At 40.1% G+C, this 27,169-nt stretch overlaps 1 protein-coding gene across 1 annotated transcript in view; it reads left to right on the forward strand.

Moving 5' to 3' along the window:
- LOC133539454 (protein phosphatase 1 regulatory subunit 36) overlaps positions 1–27,169 on the forward strand; it is a 57,540-nt gene that overhangs the window by 24,381 nt on the left and 5,990 nt on the right. Inside the window, exons 9-10 of the mRNA XM_061881452.1 lie at positions 5,375–5,586; positions 24,983–25,183. Coding sequence (XP_061737436.1) covers positions 5,375–5,586; positions 24,983–25,183 — 413 coding nt within the window. The remainder of the gene's footprint in view (positions 1–5,374; positions 5,587–24,982; positions 25,184–27,169) is intronic.

A 27,169-nucleotide genomic window follows, 5' to 3' on the forward strand; every position in this document is an offset into this window, starting at 1 on the left:
ATTCGAGCGGAAGGCGGTGTACACTCTGGACAAGTCGCTACCTCATCACAGGGGGTTTATTCTAAAATCTCCCTCATATAATGTTAACATGAAGATCATTATCATAATTACATTTTAATAAACTATTTGTTTTAATTATCCATCCATCCATCCATGTCCTACTGCTTGTCCCTTATGCGGTCACGGCGGGTTGCTGGAGCCTATCTCAGCTGCCTTCTGGCGGAAAGCGGTGTACACCCTGGACAAGTCGCCACCTCATCACAGGGCTTGTTTTAATTATCCAATTACAATGAACCTATTCCAATTGTCATACCCAGGAGAGCTCATTGGTCAACGCCCTCAATTATTAACTTTCTACTCCCACCCACCTCTGGAACCTGAGGTGTTATCAGTGACTATGTTTTATTATTATTATCTTTACCATTTACTATATGGTTATTAACCAAATACCACATAACATTACTTTGTGTAGGGTAGTTGAAACGCCCCCAATGAATATCATGCTGATGCTATATAGCCGTAGCTTTATAAGTTACTAATCAACTTGACTGGGATTCGAACCCAGTACCTATTATTGACAATCAAGACATGATTCTAGTAACCCTGTCTCAGTAAACTACCGTAGAGGTGACATAAAATACTGACTGAAATTGCTTGACATTTGAATCTGACCGGGATTTGAACCTAGTACAGCTTGTTGAAAGCCAGCAGTGTTACATACTGCGTGAGCCAGGGTCATTTGAGGCCAGCATTCCGCTTATTGAGATAACTATTCACAGCGTTAAAACATAACATTGAGTTACCAATCGACCTAACTGAGATTGAGTCAGTAAAATTGATCACTAAGATTGTGGCAGAGTTTCCATCAGAGAGACTTTCAATTCCAACCTTTGGAAGACCTTCAGACTTGATCTGAGAGAGGCATTGGACATGAAAACCTGGCAGACATTAAGACTTATTGGACTTGAGGTCGTAGTGGACATGAAGACTTAGTCAACTACTGCACTGTATACATATACAAAAAATAAAAGTACATTTCGGCTAAAAACATGAAAAATATGCTGACCTCACATACAGTCGTGGTCAAAAGTTTACATACACTTGTAAAGAACATAATGTCATGGCTGTTTTGGGTGTCCAATCATTTCTACAACTCTTATTTTTTTGTGATAGAGTGATTGGAGCACATACTTGTTGGTCACAAAAAACATTCACGAGGTTTGGTTCTTTAATGAATTTTATTATGGGTCTACTAAAAAATGTGACCAAATCTGCTGGGTCAAAAGTATACATACAGAAATGTTAATATTTGCTTACATGTCCCTTGGCAAGTTTCACTGCAATAAGGCGCTTTTGGTAGCCGTCCACAAGCTTCTGGCAAGCTTCTGTTTGAATTTTGGGCGGCATGGCGTAGTGGGTAGAGCGGCTGTGCCAGAAACCTGAGGGTTGCAGGTTCACTTCCCACCTATTGACATCCAAATCGCTGCCGTTGTGTCCTTGGGCAGGACACTTCACCCTTGCCCCCGGTGCCGCTCACACTGGTGAATGAATGATGAATGAATGACTGGTGGTGGTCGGAGGGGCTGTAGGCGCAAACTGGCAGCCACGCTTCCGTCAGTCTACCCCAGGGCAGCTGCGGCTACAGATGTAGCTTACCACCACCAGGTGTGAATGAATGATGGGTTCCCACTTCTCTGTGAGCGCTTTGAGTATGTAGTAATAGGAAAGCGCGATATAAATCTAATCCATCATTATTATTATTATTATTTTTGATCACTCCTCTTGACAAAAATTGGTGCAGTTCAACAAAATGTGTTGGTTTTCTGACATGGACTTGTTTCTTCATTATTGTCCACAAGTTTAAGTCAGGACTTTGGGAAGGCCATTCTAAAACCTTAGTTCTAGCCGGATTTAGCCATTCTTTTAACACTTTTGACGTGGGTTTGGGGTCATTGTCCTGTTGGAACACCCAACTGCACCAAACACCCAACCTCCGGGTCGATGATTTTAGCTGGTCCTGAATAATTTGGAGGTAATCCTGTTTTTTTCATTGTCCCATTTACTCTCTTCAAAGCACCAGTTCTATTGGCAGCAAATCAGGCCCAGAGCATAATACTACCAGATAGATAGATAGATAGTACTTTATTGATTCCTTCAGGAGAGTTCCTTCAGGAAAATTATAATGTTCCTTCAGGAAAATTATAAATATAAATATATATATATATATATATATATATATATATATATATATATATATATATATATATATATATATATATATATATATATATATATATATATATATATATATATATACAAATATACCACCAACATGCTTTACAGTAGGATGGTGTACTTAGGATTAAAGGCCTCACCTTTTGTCCTCTGGGTATTGTGGCCAAACAGCTACATTTTTGTTTCATTTGACCATAGAACTTTCCTCCAGAAGGTCTTATATTTGTCCATGTGATGTCAGATGAAAGAAAAATTGAGCTGTTTGGCCACAATACCCAGCAATATGTATGGAGGAGAAAAGGTGAGGCAAGTACCGGTTAATTGTATGTAAACTCTTGACCATGACTGTAGGTACTGTGCTTTGACAGGTTCTCTTGGGTATTTAGATTACATTAGATAGTACTTTATTTATTCCTTCAGGAGAGTTCCTTCAGGAAAATTAAAATTTTCAGCACAATCCCATTCAAGATCAGACAAACATTTAGACAGGTGGGTGCTCAGGGAGGGCAATGCCATGTCAGCTGTGCCAGCTTATTGCCTTCTGTTGGACAGGAATAACAGTTTGTGACCTTTTGAGAACAGAGGAAGAGAAGTTGAGGCTGACTTCTTATGCCAAATTCACGTGAGAACGTGTTGCTACATAATGAAAAAACAAATTACTTGTCAGGAGAATTGGTGGAAAAAGTAAACATTGGGCTGAGAGATTGTAACGAGATTGTAAATTGTGTAAAAGAATGCAAAAAGAACAAGCTGGTGCAAACTATAAAAGTTTTCATTATGCATTTCAACTCACACATGCTTTTCATTCACTGAGCAAATGTTTGAGATTACAGCCAATGAAATGTCCAAATCTGCACTAAAATTGTTCGTTCAGCATTTTTCACACAGATCCTGATCATTTCTACAACGTGACCTTATGTTTACATTACAAATTCAATGTGTGTGTGTATGCTAGCGGCCTTGCCTCCACCCACAGAGACAAAGAAGTCCAGTCCGTTCATTGCACCCAGGCATAGAAGAAAATCCCCCCCATGTGAACCCTTTTGCAGCCTCTTTGGAAGCAACAGGCGATCAAAACAAACCCACACAGATTGGGCAATTTCACTTATCCTTTGATTAATTACCTCTGACTGGAAATTATGAGGTTTATTTATCTATCTGCTAGGTAACAACTTAACTCAAAAAGGTTATCTGTGGATTTGGATGAAACTTTCAGAAACTGGATAAGGAACACGTCATTACATTATGCATCTGGAGTCAGGATTTATTTAAAAAAATATTCCTTACTATTGGGACTCTGAAAAATGTTCCCTTCTGACGTTAGAAAGGGCTCGATCAAGTAAAATTACTCAGAGAACAACTAACCTTGTGTCAGATTTTGAAACAGAACAGTCCTACTCAACATCCCCTCCAGATTCCTCATGGACTCTGCCACCACCATTGCCCCAATAATCACTCATATAATAAACCTCTCAATCAAACAAGGCCAAGTACCCAAGGATTTCAAGATAGCAAGAGTAACCCCCCTTTCTAAAAAAGGAAGCAAATTAGAACCTGGTAACTACCGACCTGTTTCTATTCTCAGTTCCATTTCGAAAGTAATGGAGAAAATAGTTTATGAACAGGTTGATAGATACCTTGCTACTAATAAACTAATGTACAAATTCCAATCCGGCTTCAGAACTAACCACTCCACTGACACATGCCTTCTCTATCTGACCGACCACATCAAACATGAGGTGGACGCGGGCAAATACTGCGGCATGGTCATGCTGGACATTCAGAAGGCCTTTGACACCGTTAACCACGCTATACTGTTGGATAAGCTCCGAGCAATCGGATTCGACGAAACCTCATCGAGCTGGATGCAATCTTACTTGGAGGGGAGGAAACAGGTGGTAGAGGTGAACGGCACCATGTCCCCTCCCCTCTCAGTAAGCTGTGGAGTCCTCCAAAGGCAGTATACTAGGACCTTTACTGTTCCTAATATACGTGAATGACATGCCATCAGCATGCCACTGTGAATTGTTCCTGTATGCGGATGACTCGGCCCTGCTGGTATCCGGCAAGGACAAGTCACAGGTGGAACAAATCCTCAGTGCTGAACTCCTCAATATTTGCACCTGGCTCGCTGACAACAAGCTATCCATACACTTAGGTAAAACGGAATCCATCCTATTTGGGTCCCATATCAAACTTAAAAGGTCAGTGACTTCACTATAAAAGTGGGTGACATTGTTATCACCAGGAAGGATGAGATCACCTACCTAGGTTCCATTCTAGAGGCTAATCTTTCCTGTGATAAAATGGCAACCAAGGTGATCAAAAAGGTCAACCAAAGAATGAGATTCCTCTACAGAATCTCCTCTCTGGTCAACAAAAGCACCTTGAGGATTCTAGCGGGAACTCTCATTCAACCCTTCTTCGATTACGCTTGCACCTCCTGGTACCCCAGCACCCCCAAATCCCTCAAATCTAGACTCCAAACATCCCAGAATAAGCTAATCCGGTTACTTTTAGACTTTTATTAGTAGATTGCACAGTACAATAAATATTCCGTACAATTGACCACTAAATGGTTTTTCAACTTGTTTAAGTCGGGGTCCACGTTAATCAATTCATAGTAGACGCTGATGAAGCTGTGTGCCTCGACTTCCCACCGGATTTTGGACTGTCTACCTTGATCCTCGACCTTGGGACACCTCCCTCGATCCTCGTCCTTGGACACGGACCTCGTCGCCTCTTTCCAGCTCCCGACCTCTCACTTGCCCACAGACTGCCTTCTTGCCTTACTTACCCCTTTGGTCTGACAAAGGATTCATCCAATACGCACATACAACAAACTCTGGTAACATTTACATTGTTAATTCTACACATCGTCTTGCACCATTCACGTCGGGTAGCATACACATCCCAACTATTCACCAGTATCAATAAACCTATTGAACTGATCCCTGCTGTGGTGTCATCTCCTTACCCCGCCGTACGTAACAAAAAGTTTGACAAGCAGCTGAAACAATACTGGTGTACTGCTCTTTCACTGGAATTCAAACATATATTTCTATCATTCAAAAGTCATCACAGTGGATTAAATCTACTCAATTCCCCAGTGTAAAAACAAAAACTTGTCTTTTTTCAGTGCCTATACAGCTTCTTCTGCTGTGTAGCCTGGGTGGCGTTTGGCCGGAAGTACATGAGCAACATTCAGGAGGAGGTGGGACGACTTTTGTACTCGGACGCCTTTAACACGGCCGTGAGGAACACAACCAAGGAAACGAGCTCTTTTGCCTGCAATGGTTCCACGGTGGTGCAGGACTCTCAGGGCGAACGAAGACGCACACACGGCCAACGGTACGTTGAAATAAGGGGACTCATATAGTGCCATCACTAAATATACCTTTATTTGTTTTTACCAAAAATGTAGTTTTTAAGTCTAAAAAATTGTGTAAATCTTAATTGAACAATCATGTTTTTTCATCTTTATTGAACTCCCTAGGCAGCACTGCACATTGTTTATCCAGTATTGTTCTTTAACTTGCGTTGCCTTGGCAACCTATAAGCATATGTTTTAGTTCTGTAATCCTGAACAATGCTCATGTTGTATTATTTAGCGTTGTGTGCAGTTCCCCTTTATATTTAACGGGCATGACAGCACGCCGTCATCACGTTGTGACATTGCAGGCTTAACGAGCAGAGGAGCATGTTCGGCAGCGCACAATTAAAGAGTACTTACACGCAGACACAGTGTGTAGACAGAAAAGGGAGAATGGACGCATTTGGGCTTGAAAACTAACTTTAAAGTTGAAGCTATAACAGCAAAAGGTGCTTTAAAACATCACAGTGTTTTAGCTACTTCTAAATCACTAATCCTCGCCTCCATGGCGACAAAGAAAGTATGTTTCTTACAAGTACCATCCCTGCAGGACTAGGAATAGCTAAACATGCTTTACTACACACCGTAGGAGGATACAATAGCTCACTGGCGTCAGTGCTAATAAAAGATAGTGCTCCTGAATGTAAACAAATGCAATGGGTGGATCTACACCTGACATCCACTGTAATGATACCAAGTACAAGAGTGTATCTAGTCGATACTACTATGAAAACATTGATGTTTTTTCATTTTTGTCTAAATTCATATTATGTGTATAAACTCAGGAAATATGTCCCTGGACACATGAGGACTTTGAAGATGACCAATGTATGATCCAGATACTACTTGGTATCGGATTGATACCTAAATTTGTGGTATCATTCAAAACTAATGTACATTTTCCAACCAACAGAAGAATAAGTGATTATTACATTTTAACAGAAGTTTAGATAGAACATGTTGAAACAGATAAACACCAGATATTAACAGTAAATGAAGTAGATTAATAATCAATTTTTACAGCTTGTCCTTTATAATTTTGACAAAATAATAGAATGATAAATGACACAATATGTTACTGCATATGTCAGCACCCAAATTAGGAACCTTTGTTTGTTCACTATTTTTATTTTAAAGACAAAATTGTACTTTTATTGCAACAAAAAAAACATATGTTTAATTTAGCGTGAGATTTTTTTGTTAAATTAAAGCCAATCATGCCATTTTTTATGGTCCCCTTTATTTAGAAAAGTATCGAAAAGTTTTGAAATACATTTTGGTAACGGTGTCAAAGTATTGGTATCGGGACCACCATAATAACGTAGTGAAATTATGTTTTATAGTATGATGCTTCAAAGCTAAGTTAGGAAATGTAAATTTACACTGAATCTGCAGCATGATATTCAACTTTATTGTTTTGGGGGCCCAATTTCCAGAAATCTAAGGACAGTTAAAAAAACGGAGAAACAGCGTCTTTTACAGTGGACATTTGATTTTAGTCTTTTTTTGTCATAGCTACAGGACCTTTTTTAAGGACTTTCTGCAAAAAAAAAAAAAAAAAAAGAGCACTCTGGTGTTTTCCAATCAGAATCTGCTGCAAAAATGTGAGTCTCTCGCAAATTTTTGGAACTGAGTACTCCCAATGATGAAAAAGAGAGGACCTAAATGATAAATGGGTTGTACTTGTATAGCGCTTTTCTACCTTCAAGGTACTCAAAGCGCTTTGACACTACTTCCACATTTACCCATTCACACACACATTCACACACTGATGGAGGGAGCTGCCTTGCAAGGCGCTAACCAGCACCCATCAGGAGCAAGGGTGAAGTGTCTTGCTCAGGACCCTTGGGTTGCGCACGGCCACTCTTCCACTGCGCCACGCCGTCCCTAAAGGGGAACCTTGAGGAACACCACTTATAACCTGAACAAACGACTACGGATTTCATCTGACCTAAACAAGTGACAGCAACACATTAGTTACTTACAGTCGTGGTCAGAACTTTACGTAGTATCCGGAGATCCGCGGGTCGGGCGGGTGTTATGACGAAAAAATTGATTTTAAATAGATTCGGGCGGGTGGGGGTTGAACCATTTGGAAATATCTGATATACATGGTTCAGAGATCGGTAATTTTTACCGTTCAAAGAGCCATTTAGGACCCGTGTCACAAAGCGAAGAAGACATTAGTTGACGTAAACATTATCAAGTATGTCTGCCGGCAGTCACCCAGTTAATAAGTATTAGGGTGTGCTATGAAGACTTTGACTTTAAATCCTTCTACAACATGTACAATTTACTTACAAGTCCAGCAATATGTTGTGTGTGGCTTCCACTGACACACGCACACGACTGCAAGGCATACTGGGTGATACAAAGTGCACTACTGGTTGTGATATAAACAATTTTAACACTCTTACTAATATGCGCCACGCTGTGAAGCCACACCAAACAAGAATGACAAACACATTTCGGGAGAACATCCTCACAGTAACACAACATAAACGCAACACAACAAATACCCAGAATCCTTTGCATCCATGACAAATCCTGACTATATTATACACCCCACTAGCAGCAAACACCCCCCCACATTCTTGTTTGGTGTGGCTTCATAGTGTGGAGCATATTAGTAAGAGTGTTAAAATTGTTTATATCACAACCATTAGTGTACTCTATATCACCCAGTATGCCTTTCAATCTTGTACGTGTGTTTGCGTAAGCTGCATACAGCATGTTGCTGGACTGGCAAACAGTTCATACATGTTGTTAAAGGTGTCAAAGGCACTGGCTACACAGCACGCCCTTATTCCCGTTATCTAAATGATCGGGTATTTGCGAGAACGTTAGCGGCTCCCATTGCCTTCTTTACTTTGTAGCACGGGTCAGACTTCGGATATATAACAAAGGGCGGGCGGTTGCGGTTCTGATGAAATGTTGGTTTGGGTGGATGACGACTTTAGTGATGCGGTTGCGGATGATATAATTGCCTATCCGCGCATCTCTATTACATACACTTGTAAAGAACATAATGTCATGGCTGTCTTGAGTTTCCAATAATTTCTACAACTCTTATTTTTTTGTGATCGAGTGATTGGAGCACATACTTGTTGGTCACAAAAACCATTCATGAAGTTTGGTTCTTTTATGAATTTATTATGGCTCTACTGAAAAGCCAAAGAGCTCAATTTCCTCCAGAAGGTCTTATCTTTGTCCGTGTGATGTCAGATGAAACAAAAATTTAGCTTTTTGGCCACAATACCCAGCAATATGTTTGGAGGAAAAAAGTGGGGCCATTAATCCCAGGAACACCATCCCTAAAGTCAAGCATGGTGGTGGGAGTATTATGCTCTATGCCCAATGGAACTGGTGCTTTACAGAGAGTAAATGGACCAATGAAGAAGGAGGATTACCTCCAAATTCTTCAGGACAACTTAAAATCATCAGGCCGGAGATTGGGTCTTGGGCGCAGTTTGCTGTTCCAAAGTCCTGATTTAAACCTGTGAACAATGTTGAAGAAACAAGTCAATGTCAGAAAACCAACACATTTAGCCGAACTGCACCAATTTTGTAAAGAGGAGTGGTCAAAAATTCCAGTAGAAGCTTGTGGATGGCTAGCAAAAGCACTTTATTGCAGTGAAACTTGCCAAGGGACATGTAAGCAAATATTAACATTGCTGTATGTATACTTTTGACCCAGCAGATTTGGTCACATTTTCAGTAGACCCATAATAAATTCATAAAAGAACCAAACGTCATGAATGTGACCAACAAGTATGTGCTCCAATCTCTCAATCACAAAAAAATAAATTGCAGAAACGATTGGAAGCTCAAGACAGCCATGACATTATGTTCTTTACAAGCGTATATAAACTTTTGACCACGACTGTACATGAATCACGTTACCAAAAAAAAAGAGAGGACTTAAAGGGGTGCCTTGAGGAGCATCTAAGTTGTATAAATCACAAGTTTGGACTCCAAGGTCAAAATGTCAATGCAAGGACCTGCCCATTGTCTTTATAGTGGTCCAAGTTCATCTGAACAACAGGAGCACTCTACGGTTTTGGTGCTCACATTATTGCTGGAGATTTTAACAAAACAAATCTGAAAACATTACTACCAAAATTGTACCAGTTTGTTAAAAACCTATTGAAACCCACTACAGTACTACCGACCACACAGTCTGATAGTTTATATATCAATGATTAAATATTAACATATTACATTTAGTTTACTAAATTACAATTTTAAATTTCCCGCTGAGTTTCCTTTTGAAAACGTCGCGGAATGATGACGCGTATGATGACGCGTGTTTGTGACGTTATTGGTTTGAGGGGACATATTAGCCCAACACCACTTACGGCTAAAAGTTGTTTCTTTTCAACACATAACTACACAATATTTTGGACATCTGTGTTGCTGAATCTTTTGCAGTTTGTTCAATTAATAATGGAGAAGTCAAAGTAGAAAGATAGAGGTGGGAAGCTTTAGCCTTTAACCACACAAACACACGGTGTTTCCTTGTTTAAAATTCTCGGAGGTGAAGCTTTACTATGGATCAGAGCGGTCAAGCAAACATGGATCCTGACTACATGTCAACCGGCAGTTTTCGGTGAGAAAAATGTGGTAATAAGTCGCCTCTTAACGGAGATCAGCGGAGCTTCTGTCCTGCTGCAGCTTCGTGACTTCCCTCAGAGACTCTGGAGTCAACACACCCGTGGGCACACCGCTCCGACTATCAGGTACTATTTAACTCCCTAAAAGACTAGCAACACAATAGGCAGATAAGGGATTTCCCAGAATTATCCTAGTAAATGTGTCTAAAAACATCTGAATCGCTCTCACTGCAATCACCTTTTTTTTCAAATTTTTAAAAATTTTTTTAGTCCGTCACTCTAAATTTCCTCATCCACGAATCTTTAATCCTCGCTCAAATTAAAAGGGAAATTGTCGCTTTCTCGGTCCGAATATCTCTCGCTGCTGGAGGCTCACATTATAAACAATGTGAGGATGTGAGGAGCCTATGGCGTCACATTAGTGCCAAAAATCCAAGCGCATAAAAACTGTTAACGCGCGCTGATTCTCCACTTCGTGCGCGCGCGTGACACCCTATTGCGCGCGCGCGGCGCCTTTTTGCGTGCGCGAGGTGTCTTTGTGCGCACGCGCGGCGCCTTTTTGCGTGCGCGAGGTGTCTGTGCGCAAGCGTGGCGCCTTTTTGCGTGCGCGCGGTGCCTATGTGCGCGCGCGCCGTCTTCGTTTTGGCACTTTGTGGGCGGTTATTCTTACACAGCCCCTCCTTTATGATTGGTCAGGCGAAAATCGCTCAGGGCCAATCAGAAGTATAGCAGGGCGGGTCATCGTCAATATGTATCAACATAATACAGCTCTTGTCGACAAACAAATTCTAAAAAGTCCAAATTTAGTGGAGTTGTGGAAAATGCCAATTGAATTTTATCCAAAAGTCTTTGAAAAAGGAAATGTCTCATCTGTTGAGAGAACATCACATAGTTAATGAAGTTTTAAGATCAATCTCTTTTCATACACATACAGCCAGTCCACAGATGTCAGTCAATGATGGAAATTATATTTTCAAATATGTTTTCTTTCCTCTCTTGTCTGTTTTAAAAAACATTTTTTTTATCTAATATTTGTATATGTAAATATTGAATGTATGCCACAATGGGGGACTATTAATTTTCTTTCCTCTATCTACTTTAAGTTTACACCAGTCTACCCGAACCCACTTATCTATGCGTACTTCATATCAGGACCACATGATTAGCATATGGGCCTAATTATTGATGTTATGATTGCAATTACTATTTTAGTAGAATAATGAATGACAGTTTATCACTACAATTAAGTAATATGGTTTTAATATTACTATAAAAAGTATTTACGCTTCTGCAAACAACTCAAACTATGGAAAATTAGACATCAGTCAAGATCAGTATACACTGAAAAAAAATTGGAGTGCCATTTACTTAAAAAAAGCTAGGTAACAATTTCCACACAGAAATTCTTTGTAACTTTTACTCAGGAAGTAGTCAAGTAAAGTTTACTTGCCAGCAATATTAGTTTTTAGTAAAAAAAACTCAAGTAAACATTACTAGAGCTTTTCTTTCTTAGAGACAAAATTTACTCTCTTTGATAGTAAATTTTACTTAAAACTACCTTTGTATCTAGTTACAAAACCCTTAAAAAAATGCTCGATTTTCAGGATAATTTAACTAGTTTTTCTTTACTTTATTCGGAGCAATATTTAAGTAATATTTACATAATATTTAAGCTCCCACCTACACCACTATTGTAATATGAATGTGTTGTCTTTTTAACATGGCCTACTGTTAATTAAATCAAATTATCTTAACACATCTTCTACAAATATGAAATGATAACACAATTTCAAACAAGAGCACTTTTATTACATTTTCCAGCAGCATTACCAGACAAAACATTATAAAACAGTGATTTTTTGTTTTAGAACATTCACAATAATGCGAACAATTACAGGTAAAAGGCCCGATAAAATGTCCTGAATTGTAACTTTTAAGCACAACAGCAAAATCTTTCAACAAGTTACATTGACAAGCGTCATGTACTGCTTCCACACACCAAAGAACAGCTATATGCTAGAACAGCATATGTACACTGTGGAAACACTCACAGCAGAAGTTTATTTCACAAAGACCGTACCTTGGGCGACATTTTCAAAACATCCAGCTCTAGAAACAGCTTCTGAAACACTTCAAATGTATATTTCAGTTTCAGTGGGTAACTCAAGTTCATGGCGTAGATTAAGCCCATGATCAGAAGGCAAGCCTTTGCCATGGTTTTGCAGTCATCCAGAACCTCTTCCTTCGACGATGACTGACACATGGGCAGGATTGTGGCCTTCCTGTGCTGCATTTCCACTGATGACGAAGATCTTGAAGACATGATGAAATGAGGCACCTACATCCTGTGAATAACAAGTGATTCTGTGCTCAGGAGTCAATATTATACACACCCAGTTCATATAACCTACACATACAGAGACCACGGCATTGGTTAAGTGCTGGGGAAGTATTTAGGAAACAATTGATTTTATTTTATTTAATCTTTGTCTGGGTTAACCCAGGTTTGCACTTTCATTTGTCAGTGTAGACTTCAGTCACTGAGGCAACCATCATTTTTTTCAACAAGATTGTCTAAAAAATCCAGAAGGTTGTTTGAAATACCATTTTCATACTTTCAAAACATTTGCTTTTCAAACATTTTAGATACAGAACCAGTTGAAAAATTGGGACACCTAGCAATTAATTGCCAATTTAAGTTAATGGCTTAATATTTGTTAATCTGATTACAAATGTTTTTCCTCATATATAGTGGCACATGTGACTTTTATGGAAATACATTATTACACAAAGGACAGAGGTTATAGTATTAGGTTGGAGAAGAGATACATTTACTATGGTGAGAATAATCATCAGAAAATCCCAAATTTTCAAAATGTACCTGACAGTCTTTGATTAGCTCCTCTCCCGACTCTCCAAGGAACTCCATTAGGCAACGTATGATGAGATCTCTTCTGCCTTCAACATATTGCTATAAAACAGAGAAGCAAATTTATTGCAAAGAACATGTATAGGCAAACAGATACACAAAATTCACTATGCCATGTAAAAAGGCAACGTAATTAAATTGGCGTAGCACAGTGGAAGAGTGGTTGTGCGCAACCCAAAGGTCCCTGGTTCAATCCCCACCTGGTACCAACTTCGTCACATCTGTTGTGTCCTGAGCAAGACACTTCACCTTTGCTCCTGATGGGTGCTGGTTAGCGCCTTGCATGGCAGCTCCCTCCATCAGTGTGTGAATGGGTAAATGTGGAAGTAGTGTCAAATCGCTTTGAGTACCTTTAAGGTAGAAAAGCGCTATACAAGTACAACGCATTTATTGATAATTTATATTTATTTATTTAATTTGAGAGAGAAAGAGAGAGAGATAGACAGAGAGAAAGCGAGAGATATAGAGAGGTAGAGAGATAGAGAGCGCTAGAGATAGATATAGATAGAAAGAGAGAGAGAGAGAGAGAGAGAGAGAGAGAGAGAGAGAGAGAGAGAGAGAGAGAGAGAGAGAGAGAGAGAGAGAGATGATAATAGCTATCTCAGTGTGTATGAGCCCAACACAAGATGACTGACACAAATGACATTAATGTCCCTGTAACTTTACCTGGCCAAGTGAATCCAGCATCGGTCTGATTTTTGTGCCTCCCAGGAGTTTGGGAGTGTGTGTGTCCAGTTTTGACAAAAAGGTTTGCTCCAGATGAAGTGTTGTTATCCTACTGAACTCTTCTTTGATCAGAAACAGAAGATAAAAACACAACTTGATCAAGACACGCACCTTGCTAGAACAATTAATATTGTAGTCTCCCCGGTATAATAAGGGCATTAAATGTTTTGAATGAACAAGGGCCATCAGGGTGAAGACAAGGGACTGACTGACTGCGGCCACCATTTCCATGTTTAAGCCTATAGTGTTTTAAACATCCTATTCGCTTGTCTGATTCAAAACTACACATCTTCACCTCCATCTCATGTTGAGGCCCCTGTAACTAAATCATATTGGTGTCATTAAAAAATTCAATTTAAACCTTCAACAGCACTAATTTGATTTTACCTTGCATAAGCTGTTGAGACCAAATTCCTGAGTCAACGTCCTTCAATATTCTGTGAAATATATTGAGAAATTATATTATGACATATCAATAAAATACCATGTGTTGCAATATGAGAAATTAAAGCAAATGTTTATTTGAAGAACACTGACGACACAGAAAGTTCCCCTAAAATATTTTTGACATTAAAATGACCACGGATGGTGTATAGTAAATTAACCTTGCTCCAAAATTACGAATCCCCCCAGACAGGTTTATGTTACAATTGATATATTTTTAGGTCCTGAAGAGGGTGTGCTTGTTGCTGCAATTTTGCAATTCGGTTTCAGACTTGCCATTTTTTCTCATTGGAATACTTGTTTAAAAAAATACTTGTTATTAAAAAAAAGAAATCACCTTCCCCCACAATAACCACAAAACTGAAACCAATAGCACGGCATAGCTCGGTTGGTAGAGTGGCCGTGCCAGCAACTTAAGGGTTGCAGGTTCGATTCCCGCTTCCGCCATCCTAGTCACTGCCGTTGTGTCCTTGGGCAAGACACTTTACCCACCTGCTCTCAGTGCCACCCAGACTGGTTTAAATGTAACTTAGATATTGGGTTTCACTATGTAAAGCGCTTTGAGTCACTTGAGAAAAGCGCTATATAAATATAATTCACTTCACTTCACACTTTCTGAATTTAAAACAGCATGTCAACAACTGTTTATGAGCAGATATCACTGACATCACGCCGTGGCGCAGTGGAACAGTGGCCGTGCGCAACCCGAGGGTCACTGGTTCAAATCCCACCTAGAACCAACCTCGTCACGTCCGTTGTGTCCTGAGCAAGACACTTCACCCTTGCTCCTGATGGGTGCTGGTTGGCGCCATGCATGGCAGCTCCCTCCATCAGTGTGTGAATGTGTGTGTGAATGGGTAAATGTGGAAGTAGTGTCAAAGCGCTTTGAGTACCCTGAAGGTAGAAAAGCGCTATACAAGTACAACCCATTTATTTATCATTTATATTTGCCACAGATCATGTTATATATTATAAACATGAGTCTACTAGGGCTGGACCTGAATATCCCATCTTTGTGGTGGTATAAGCGGTTCGGGAGGCGGGAAGAGGACACCGCTGCTGGACTGCCGCCAAAAAAATTTAATAAATAAACAGCAGGAGATATCCATGCTAATGCTGTCGGACTCAGCAGCAAAGAAATAGCTATATATATGTATATACTAAGCCTTAAAGGTTTAGTAAAAATAAAAATCTCCTGTTCTGCGACCATAAACACATCCAAAAAAGTAGCCGCGTGCCTCAATGCCAAGTTTGCAGTTGTTAGCTAGCTAACTAGCTAGCTGGCAGGCTAAACGGGTTAGCTAATGCTAACGTTAAGTATTCCATATTCCATCACTGACTTGAACAGATAAGCAAAGGCGATGTACAAAGTTAATTAAGCATATAACCTACCCATGTGGCTCCAAATCCATGAACTTTCTTGTTAAATGACTGTCCACGCCATCTTCTGTCCTCCGGTGAACACCTGGTGCCCCTGGGCATGAGAGGAAAAGCGCAAACGATCCTCTGACGCATGCGCTGAGTGGCCACAAGGTGGCGAGGTTTACTACTATTACCCAAGTACATCTTAATTTCTGGTATTAGGTTGTAAAATCAATATATTAGTTAAGTAAATATTACTTGGAGTGAATGATCAAATTTACATATAAAAGTGAGGATACAAAGTTACAAACAACCATCAAGTAAGACATTAAATACAAGGTGACATTTTAAAGTAAAAGACGTGAAATAATAAATCCTTGTAAAATTTAAATGAATACCCGTGGTAACAATTACAAGGCCAAAACATCATTTTGTTCAGTGTAGATGGCAGAGTTAAAAATATGTATTTAAAATAACAACAAAAAAAGCTAGCTCAATACATTAGGCAAATTAAATCTGAGAGATAATAGTGTAAGACTCACTTGCTCAGCCATGATAGCCCCATGAAAACCTGACATTTATAACAAATCAAACCGTTTGGAAATGAGTTGAAAATTGAGCAAGTTATGGTTATTTAAATAGTATATGTTCCTTGACATCTATAGATAGATAGATAGATAGATGTTCCTTGACAACTATGTACTGGGCGTGGCCAGCAGCCTGAGGTAAGATGGCCGCCACGTTGCTATTGACTGACAGCGCTCAGAGCCAATCAGAAAGAAGGGGCTGTCTAACCATTCCCGCCCCCAAAGTGCCAAAACAAACATGAGAGCGCGAGGAGAGATGCCAGACCGAGACGGAGCGCGCACATATAGGCAAAAAGGCGAATCGCGCGGGCAAAATGGCACCGCGCGTGCGCGCTAAGGCACCACATGCGCGCAAAGTGAAGAATCAGCGCGCAATAACAGTTTTTATGCGCTTGGATTTTTGACACTAATGTGACGCCATAGGAGCCCTACAACCAGTGACGTTACGCGCCCATCGTCTGCTACTTCCGGTAAAGGCAAGGCTTTTTTATTAGCGACCAAAATTTGCGAACTTTATCGTCGATGTTCTATACTAAATCCTTTCAGCAAAAATATGGCAATATTGCGAAATGATCAAGTATGACACATAGAATGGACCTGCTATCCCCGTTTAAATAGGAAAATCTCATTTCAGTATGCCTTTAAATGCCCTACTAGAGGGGGAAACACTTTGGACCATGTTTACTGTAATATCAAAGAGGCATATAGAGCCATCCCCCTCCCCCACCTAGGCCAGACAGATCACCTCTACTTGATGCTCATCCCTGCCTACACCCCCCTCAGATCAAGGACAAAAGCAATAATAAAGACTGTTACAACTTGGCCTGAAGATCCACTCCCCCAGCTACAAGACTGCTTTGCACACACTGCATGGGATGTTTTCAAAGACCAAAACCTGCCCAAACACACACAGTCCGTACTATCCTACATAAAGTACTGTATCAGCAATGTCACTCATTCAGGTTTACCCAAAACAGAAACCCTGAATGACAAGCCAGGTCCGCATGCTCCTCAAGACCCGGGACACCGCCTTCAGGTCAAGTGACAGTACTCTATACCAAGACCCGGGACACCGCCTTCAGGTCAAGTGACAGTACTCTATACAAAGACCCGGGACACCGCCTTCAGGTCAAGTGACAGTACTCTATACCAAGACCCGGGACACCGCCTTCAGGTCAAGTGACAGTACTCTATACAAAGACCCGGGACACCGCCTTCAGGTCAAGTGACAGTACTCTATACAGCGTCGCGCGTGCTGACCTGAAGAGAGGACTCAGGGAAGCCAAGATGAACTATAAAGAGAGGATCACGGACTATAAAGAGAGGATTCGAAGACCACCTCTCGAGCAACAACCCACGGCAGATGTGGCAGGGCATACAGCACATCACCAACTACAAAGGCTGTGACGCAGCAACCGGGGACTGGGATGCATCGCTAGCAGAGGAGCTGAACTGCTTTTTTGCTCGACATCACAAACAGTCACAGCCACACCACCCCCAGCCCTTCCAATCCCCCCAGCCCCCTGACCCCCCACACTCAGTCTTGAGGAGCACGAGGTCAGGCGGGTGCTCAAGGCAGTGAACCCCAGGAAGGCGACTGGTCCAGACGGTGTACCCGGGAAGGTGCTCAAAGCATGCGCTGACCAGCTCTCCTTCATTATCACCGTCCTTTTCAACCTCTTCTTGGCTCAGGCACTCATCCCACCCTGCCTTAAATCAGCCACAATTATCCCAGTACCCAAGAAAGCTGCCACAAACAACCTTAGTGACTATCGCCCAGTAGCACTCACACCTGTTATCATGAAGTGCTTCAAGAGGCTTTTCATTGACTATAGCTCCGCCTTCAATACCATCATTCCAGACATCCTGATCACCAAACTGCTGGACTTATGCTTCCCCTCACCCACCTGTCTTTGGATTAAGGACTTCCTGACCAACCGACCTCAGACAGTAAAACTTGGCCCCCATCTCTCCTCCCCCCGCACACTCAGCATCGGCTCTCCACAGGGCTGTGTGCTGAGCCCTTTGCTGTATTCCCTTCACACCCACGACTGTAGTCCGGCCCACTCAGAGAACACCGTAATCACCGTAATAAGCCGATGACACAACGGTGGTGGGTCCCATTACAGGGGCGGGGGTGAGTCTACATACAAAGATTAGGTCCTGAACCTATCAACGTGGTGTTCAGTGAATAATTTGGCACTGAACACCACAAAAAACAAGGAACTGAATGAATGACAGAATGAATGAATGAAATAAGTTTATTTTGGTCATATAATCAATCAAATCAATCAACCATTTTGTGTGATCAGTTTTACAGTACATGTTATATGTATACAATAATGCACATTTACACACAAAAGAAAAGAAAAAGAATGACCGAAAAAGGAATAAGCTGAAGCCAAAGCTTATATTTGCCTATCCTATACCTTCACTGAAGATTATATTGCCTGGAACATCAACGTTAAAAAAAAAAAATTAAAAATCAAAAATCAATGGGATTAAAGTAATTTTTACTATATTTTATAATTTTCAATTATTTCACCTTTCAATGTTTTCTTAAACCTTACCAAAGAAGTGCATGTCTTCAGCTCATCACTGAGCTTGTTCCACCATTTAACTCCTAAAACTGTAATACATTTGTATTTTATATTTGTTCTCGCTTTACCTATTTCAAAAATCGATATCCCCCGTAAATTATATTTTTCTCCTCTTAAATGAAATAGCCTGAGAACACAAGCTGGAAGGCTGTTGTTCTTTACTCCAAACATCATTTCTATTGTTTTTAAAAACACAATGTCTGAAAATGTTAATACATTTGAACTCATAAATAATGGATTGGTACGTTCATAGTAGCAGGCTTTGTGTATTATTCTAATGACCCCTTTTTGAAGTTTTATTATTGGGTCTATGATTGTTTTGTAAATATTTCCCCAAATTTCAACACAATACGTTACATATGGAAAAATAAAAGAATAATACAACACATGCAGGCATGTCTTACTTTATAAAGAATAGCAATAGATTTGAATATTTTTCCCTTTATGTATTCAATATGCGGTTTCCAACACAGTTTATGATCAATTATTATTCCCAAGAATTTAGTTTCATATACTCTATCAATTTCCACTTGATTTAATTTTAATTTTGCTTCACAATTTGTCCTTGCACCACTAAACACCATAAATTTAGTTTTCTTATCATTTAATGATAAGAAAACTGAAGTCATATTTTTCCTGAAGTCATCTTTGACTTCAGGAAAAACATTCCCTTTACCCCCCTCTATATCAACGGCGAGGAGGTGGAGAGAGTCAACTCCTCAAGTTCCTCGGCACCCTCATATCTGCTGACCTCTCCTGGACCCAAAATACAACTGCGGTCATCCGGAAGGCCCAGCGGAGATTCCACTTCCTGAGGTTGCTGAAAAAGAACAGACCGGAGAGGCAGCTGATGGTGACCTTCTATCGCTCGGCTGTCGAGAGCCTGCTGACTTACTGCATAACAGTGTGGTACGCCAGCTGCACTGAAGCAGACAAACAGGCGATTCAGAGGGTCATAAAGTCTGCACAAAAAATCATTGGCTGTCCCCTGCCCTCCCTGAAGGATTTACACGACTCCCGTTGCCTCAAGAAAGCAAAAGACATCACAAAAGACAGCACACACCCTGGCTTCCACCTGTTCCACCTGCTACCATCAGGCAGGCGCTACAGGTGCAAACAGGCTCAGAGCCAGCTTCTTTACCAGAACTTTCATCATGTTGAACTCTAACTTACAATACCCCTATACAATATCATGCCCTAATACCCTACTGTGCAATACTACCCTTCGAGTGCAATACAATACAGTGCCACACTGATTCCTTTTTATTACTTCGGTACACTTGTCTTGTTCTGTAAATTGTACATTATTTTGCATTTTGTATAGTGTTTTGTATATTGTACAGGATTGCTTATTATTTTTATTGGATAGTAATCTGTTTATTTCAATTGTTAGTTTTTTCCTTTATTACCTCTTGTGTTATTTATTTCCCCCCATATTTGTTCCCACTACCGCACCTTAAGTTGGAGTCTTTAATCTTGTTATATGCAAATATAATGACAATAAAGTCCATTCTATTCTATTCTTTTCAATTCTATTCTATTCTCAGGAGGATGTCCAATATACTGTAGATCCAGTATACTTTCTGTCTGCAAAGACATGGTGCAAACAGCTCTAAACAGTGGCTTTAAAGCAACGAGAGCAAACATAAAAATCAAACAAATCGTTGCTGGTCTCCTATTAGTTGCTTTGCTGCCATACCATTAGTGTCATTATAAATCATCCGAGGCGAAACGCGTGTTCCTGTTTACAAGTTGCAGGATAATAATCAACCGCTCGGCTTGAAGTCTGATCCCGGTGGGTTCACGCTACATGACTTGGATTCACATCAGCACCACTTCCAGCTGTCAAACAGTGGGGCAGATTGTAATGTAAGAATCTTTAGAGCTTGTTGCTATAGCAACAGCCCTGGTGATTGAGTGATAAATGCAGTATTGGCACATGTGAGATACAAAAGGATTGTGTTGTTCTGTCGCGGACGTTTGTGTTTTGCATGTAAGGTTATTTTTTTTCCGAAATTTGGAACTCTGACACTAAAAACCAGAGATGTGCAGTGACTTTCATGACAAGTGAGGCATTGAAAAGTTAGTTTTTTGTCAAATTAAATGAATGTACTCCAACTGCTCATTAAGTAATTGACTTTTATAAAAATGTTATCAAACACTTATTGGTTCCATTTGTTTGCGTCGATAAAATTTAAAAACCTTATTGTGTTTGTATCCAAAGTACTCGCACGATCGTCCATGAAACCCTCCTCTGTTTTGTCTACAAATTCAGAATAAGTATTTAAGCAGAGCATTAAAAACGCTTCTCGCATCCGGGGATGGTACCGACCCAAATCTGTCGGTACTACCAGGTACCATTTCACGCAAAATCAAACGGTGCCATATTGCAATACCTTTGTTGCACAGGATGTCACATCAGTTTGCGGCCTTGTCACCGGCTCTATCACTCGGCCGGGAAACAAGCAGTCAAGCAGCCAGAGTGCCTCTTGGTAATGTTACAAAACCCAAAACCAGGGAAGTTGGCACGTTGTGTGAATGGTAAATAAAAACAGAATACAATGATTTGCAAATCCTTTTCGACTTATATTCAATTGAATAGATTGCAAAGACAAGATACTTAACGTTCGAACCGAAAACCTTTGTTATTTTTTGCAAATGTTAACTCATTTGCCTCCAACATGTTTCAAAAAAGGTGGCACATGTGGCAAAAAACACTGAGAAAGTTGAGGAATGCTCATCAAACACTTATTTGGAATGTCCCACAGGTGAACAGGCTAATTGGGAACAGGTGGGTGCAATGATTGGGTATAAAAAGCAGCTTCCACGAAATGCTCAGTCATTTACAAACAAGGATGGGGCGAGGGTCACCGCTTTATGAACAAATGCGTGGGCAAATTGTCCAACAGTTTAAGAACAACATTTCTCAACGAGCTATTTGCAAGACATTTAGGGATTTCACCATCTACTGTCCGTAATATCATCAAAAGGTTCAGAGAATCTGGAGAAATTGTTGCACATAAGCGGCAAGGCTGAAAACAAACATCAAATGCCCGTAATTTTTGATCCCTCAGGCCATACTGCATCAAAAAGCGACATTAGCGTGTAAAGGATATCACCACATGGGCTCAAGAACACTTCAGAAAACCATTGTCGGTAACTACGGTTTGTCGCTACATCTGTAACTGCACGTTAAAACTCTACTATGCAAAGTGAAAGCCATTTATCAACAACACCCAGAAACGCCATGCCAACAGAGCAAGTATGCCTCATAGAAAATGCTCGGAAGTAAGTGTAGTATGTAGCATATCTGACGTGTAACCCAATGAAGTAGTGATAATATATAAACTTGTATCAAAAGTGCAGATTGGGTTTACAGTAAAAAGATTTAACAGACCTGCCATAACCGCCCGCAAACTACTCGTCCGAACTGCATTTTGGGGGGGATTTTGCCGTTTGTTCACAATAATTATGAAAGACAATTCGAAATATTAAATAAATGTGTTTAAAAGTCGTATAAGCACATTTAGGTTTTTTTAAGAGTTAGAATTTTTTTTTCTTTAACTATAGCCATCAAATCTTTCATAATTATTGTGATCAATAGGCAAAATTCCGAAAAAAGTGCAGTTCCCCTTTAAAGGCACATACAGTCCCGGTCAAAAGTTTACATACATGTGTAAAGAACATAATGTCATGGCTGTCTTGAGTTTCCAATCATTTCTACAACTCTTATTTTTTCGTGATAGAGTGATTGGAGCACATACTTGTTGGTCACAAAAAACATTCATGAAGTTTGGTTCGTTTATGAATTTATTATGGGTCTACTGAAAATGTGAGCAAATCTGCATGGTCAAAAGTATACATACAGCAATGTTAATATTTGATTACATGTCCCTTGGCAAGTATCACTGCAAAAAGGCGCTTTTGGTAGCCATCCACAAGTTTCTGGTTGAATTTTTGACTACTCTTGACAAAATTGGTGCAGTTCAGCTAAATGTGTTGGTTTTCTGACATGGACTTGTTTCTTCAGCATTGTCCACACATTTAAGCCAAGACTTTGGGAAGGCCATTCCAAAACCTTGATTATTGCCTGATTTAGCCAATCCTTTACTACTTTTGACATGTGTTTGTATGTCATTGTCCTGTTGGAACACCCAACTGCGCCCAAGACCCAAACTCCGGGCTGATGATTTTAGGTTGTCCTGAAGAATTTGGAGGTAATCTTCCTTTTTCATTGTCCCATTTACTCTCTGTAAAGCACGAGTTCCATTGGTACCAAAACAGGCCCAGAGCAGAATACTACCTCCACCATGCTTGACGGTAGGTTTGGTGTTCGTGGGGTTAAAGGCCTCCCCTTTTCTCCTCCAAACATATTGCTGGGTATTGTGGCCAAACAGCTCAATTTTTGTTTCATCTGACCATAAAACTTTCCACCAGAATGTCTTATCTTTGTCCATGTGATGTCAGAACCAAACTTCATGAACGTTTTTTGTGACCAACAAGTATGTGCTCCAACACTCTATCAGAAAAATAGTCGTAGAAATGATTGGAAACTCAAGACAGCCATGACATTATATTCTTTACAAGTGTATGTAAACTTTTGAACATGACTATATACACACTCTGGTCTCATGAAACATCTCAACTGCATTTGGCAAATATTTGAAGTTTTCTTTTTTAAGTAACACAAAAAGTACTTCCTCTGCTAATTTACTACTAACATTTATCAAAGAGTAATTCTATTAGTGATTAAATTCATTTTTTGGGGGGGGCAAAGTAACTAGTAATTATGATTAATTACTTTTAAAAGTCATTTTCCAAACACCGGTGCTTGGTAACCTCTAACACATAGTTGTCAAACTCTGGCCCGCGGGCCAAATTTGGCCCGCCGTTTATTTTGATTTGGCCATTGAGGCAATATCAAATTAACATTAGAGCTGGCCCGCTGGTGCTATACAGCGGTGCCGCTGTAACTCCGCATTCACCGATTTCCCGGGAGACTCTCGAATTTCAGTGCCCCTCCCGAAAATCTCCAGGTGCAACCATTCTCCCGAATTCCACCCGGACAATAATATCGGGAGTGTGCCTTAAAGGCACTGCCTTTAGAGTCCCCTACAACCTGTCGTCAAGTCTGTTTTTCCTCCTCACAAACAGCGTGCCGGCCCAGTCGCGTATTATATGTGGCTTCTACACACATGTAAGTAAATGCAAGGCATACTTGATCAACAGCATACAGGTCACACTGAGGGTGGCCATATAAACAACTTTAACACTGTTACAAATATGCGCCACACTGTGAACCCACACCAAACAAGAATGACCAACACAACATAAACACAACAAAAACACAACGGAACAAATACCCAGAACCCCTTGCAGCATTAACTCTTCCGGACCACTACAATATATTACCCCCCTCCCCGCTACCAACAAAACCCCCAAACCCCGCCCACCTGAGCCCCGACATTAACTGAGAGTAAAAAGGCCTGAATGGTTGATTTATTCATTGTTATTTTATTTTCAGATGTATTAGCCCCTGGAAAAAGTTAATGTTGATATTTACCTCAGAAGGCTGCAAATACAAAAGAGGCATCTAATTTTTATTTAAATTTGATTTGATATGCCATTGATATTTTTTAATTATTATTGTTATTATTATTTAAAACTCAATTTTGCATGTCACTATAAAGTTATATAAGCCTTGTTTGATCAATATTCAATGAAAAACTTGTTTGGGTCCTTACTAAAAGGTTAGTTTGATCAACCTCGGCCCGCGGCTTTGTTCAGTTTTATATTTTGGCTCACTCAGTATTTGAGTTTGACACCCCTGCTCTAACAGAAGAGTAGCTGGAACCATGCTACAGCTTTAAACAGTAAACTCGCAAGTGGAATAATAAGAAACAAAAGGGAGAATATTACAAATCAACCTTAATGTCCACTGTAAACAATTACTGGTTCTTAGGGGGTAATGGACAGAACTTAAGTATAATGTGAAAATTGCAAACTGACACAACAGGAAATACCACATAAAGTGAAATGCGTTGTCTATTATGTGGGTGTTGGTGCATAAATAATCTTAGTTATATTCATACTTCTGCTAACTTTCTACCCAGCATGTTCCAGAGGCATCCAGCACTGAGCAAGATAGCTAATCAGCGCTCCCCACTGATGGTGTGTCTGCTGCCCACACCAAAAGAACAGTCACCCCATCTGTTCTCTGGCAGCAGGGCCGGAGGGTTGAGTCCAGTGCAGACCGAATGCTTTGACAACAAGGTCTTAACGGAGGAAGTCAACCAGCAGCTGGCCAGTGTCAAGTGGGTACATACATGCACTATAAAACATCCATCCATCCATTTTCTACCGCTTATTCCCTTTTGGGGTCGCGGGGGGTGCTGGCGCCTATCTCAGCTACAATCGGGCGGAAGGCGGGGTACACCCTGGACAAGTCGCCACCTCATCGCAGGGCCAACACAGATAGACAGACAACATTCACACTCACATTCACACACTAGGGCCAATTTAGTTTTGCCAATCAACCTATCCCCAGGTGCATGTCTTTGGAAGGGGGAGGAAGCCAGGCCAGTGGGCACAGAGACGTTTAATTAACGTTGAAACAACGTTACTTTCCCGTGTTGAAATAACGTTTGATTTGGGTTGAAAATGAAAGTTGGATCAACGTTTAAATACCGACGTTGAATCAACGTCAATGTTTCAACGTTGATTCAACTCTCAGTTTCTACCTAACAGAGACATTTAATCAACGTTAAAACGACGTTACTTTCCCGTGTTGAAATAACGTTTGATTTGGGTTGAAAATGAAAGTTGGATCAACGTTTAAATACCGACGTTGAATCAACGTCAATGTTTCAACGTTGGTTCAACTCTCAGTTTCCACCTAACTGAGACATTTAATCAACGTTGAAACTACGTTACTTTCCCGTGTTGAAATAACGTTGGATTTGGGTTGAAAATGAAAGTTGGATCATTGTTTAGATACCGACGTTGAATCAACATCAATGTTTCAACGTTGATTCAACTTTCAGTTTCTACCTAATAGAGACGTTTAATCAAGGTTGAAACAACGTTACTTTCCCGTGTTGAAATAACATTGGATTTGGGTTGAAAATGAAAGTTGGATCAATGTTTAAATACTGACGTAGAATGTACGTCAATGTTTCAACGTTGATTCAACTTTCAGTTTCAACCTAAGATCCACCAACCAATTATCAACGTAATATCAACCAATATATCAATATAATTAAAGACAACAAAACATAGTGCATATATACAGTAGCTCCAGGCTGAATCCTGATAATGCAAAATTAAAATTAAGTACAAAGAAAATGGAGAATGTCAATCGATATAGTTATTTATTTAGCCTGTGATGCCTATCCTAATCCTCTCTTCCGTCCTGGGGCATATTTCAGTTTATTTTTTATGGCATCATGGACCATCGTTTCAGTCCCCTTCTGGGTTTCCAAGACACTAGCTGTAAACAGGCAAAAAGAATACAAATTAATTAAGGGTGCATATGGTTTACCCCAATCAAGTTAATGAAATTATTAAACACACACACAAACTCACCTGTGACTACATCGAGCAGCTTCGTCTCGGCGAAGGCATTTTTTTCCCCCTCTCCCCTTCATGTTCAGATTGGACATTAATTCATTTATCATGAGCCTGAAATTGAACACGCAAGTCATACATGCAGGCCAAAAAGTATGGAATTTTGCATTATTATAATTCCCGATCTAGCACTCATAGATTAGAAATTGGGTCTTACATCGCCTATCTTTAATATATATGTAGAGAAAGAGGAAAATACATGTCCATGATGGTGCTTAAACAGCTCTTTAAGTCATATCCACCAATCTTTGAGAGCCTGGCTGTCTGCAAATATACAAGAGAATGTGTTTAGCATACACTGGGGGAAGGGGCTGGCAAACACATACATATACATTCAAGTATAGGGCCTGTTTTATCTACACGTGTTTTATCTATACGATTTCATAACCTGACATTTCTACCTAAATACAATAATATTTCCGATGTAAAAACAGCTACACAATTATAATGTTATAATTACTTACCAGCAAATCGTTTTTGCTTGGTTGAGTTTTTATCAACTCGTCCACTGTCTCCAATTTCTGCACATGGAAGGACAGTTTTATCAAAAAATTATCCTTTTTGGTATTATATGTATCATAGCAAGTGTACTATGTCGTTCCATATATGCATAAACTGAAATCATTGGTACATTGCCTTGCATTAACGTTCTGCTTTTCAATTACCGGTAGTGG

This window comes from Nerophis ophidion, linkage group LG21 (assembly GCF_033978795.1).
Source record: "Nerophis ophidion isolate RoL-2023_Sa linkage group LG21, RoL_Noph_v1.0, whole genome shotgun sequence".
Taxonomy (NCBI): domain Eukaryota; kingdom Metazoa; phylum Chordata; class Actinopteri; order Syngnathiformes; family Syngnathidae; genus Nerophis; species Nerophis ophidion.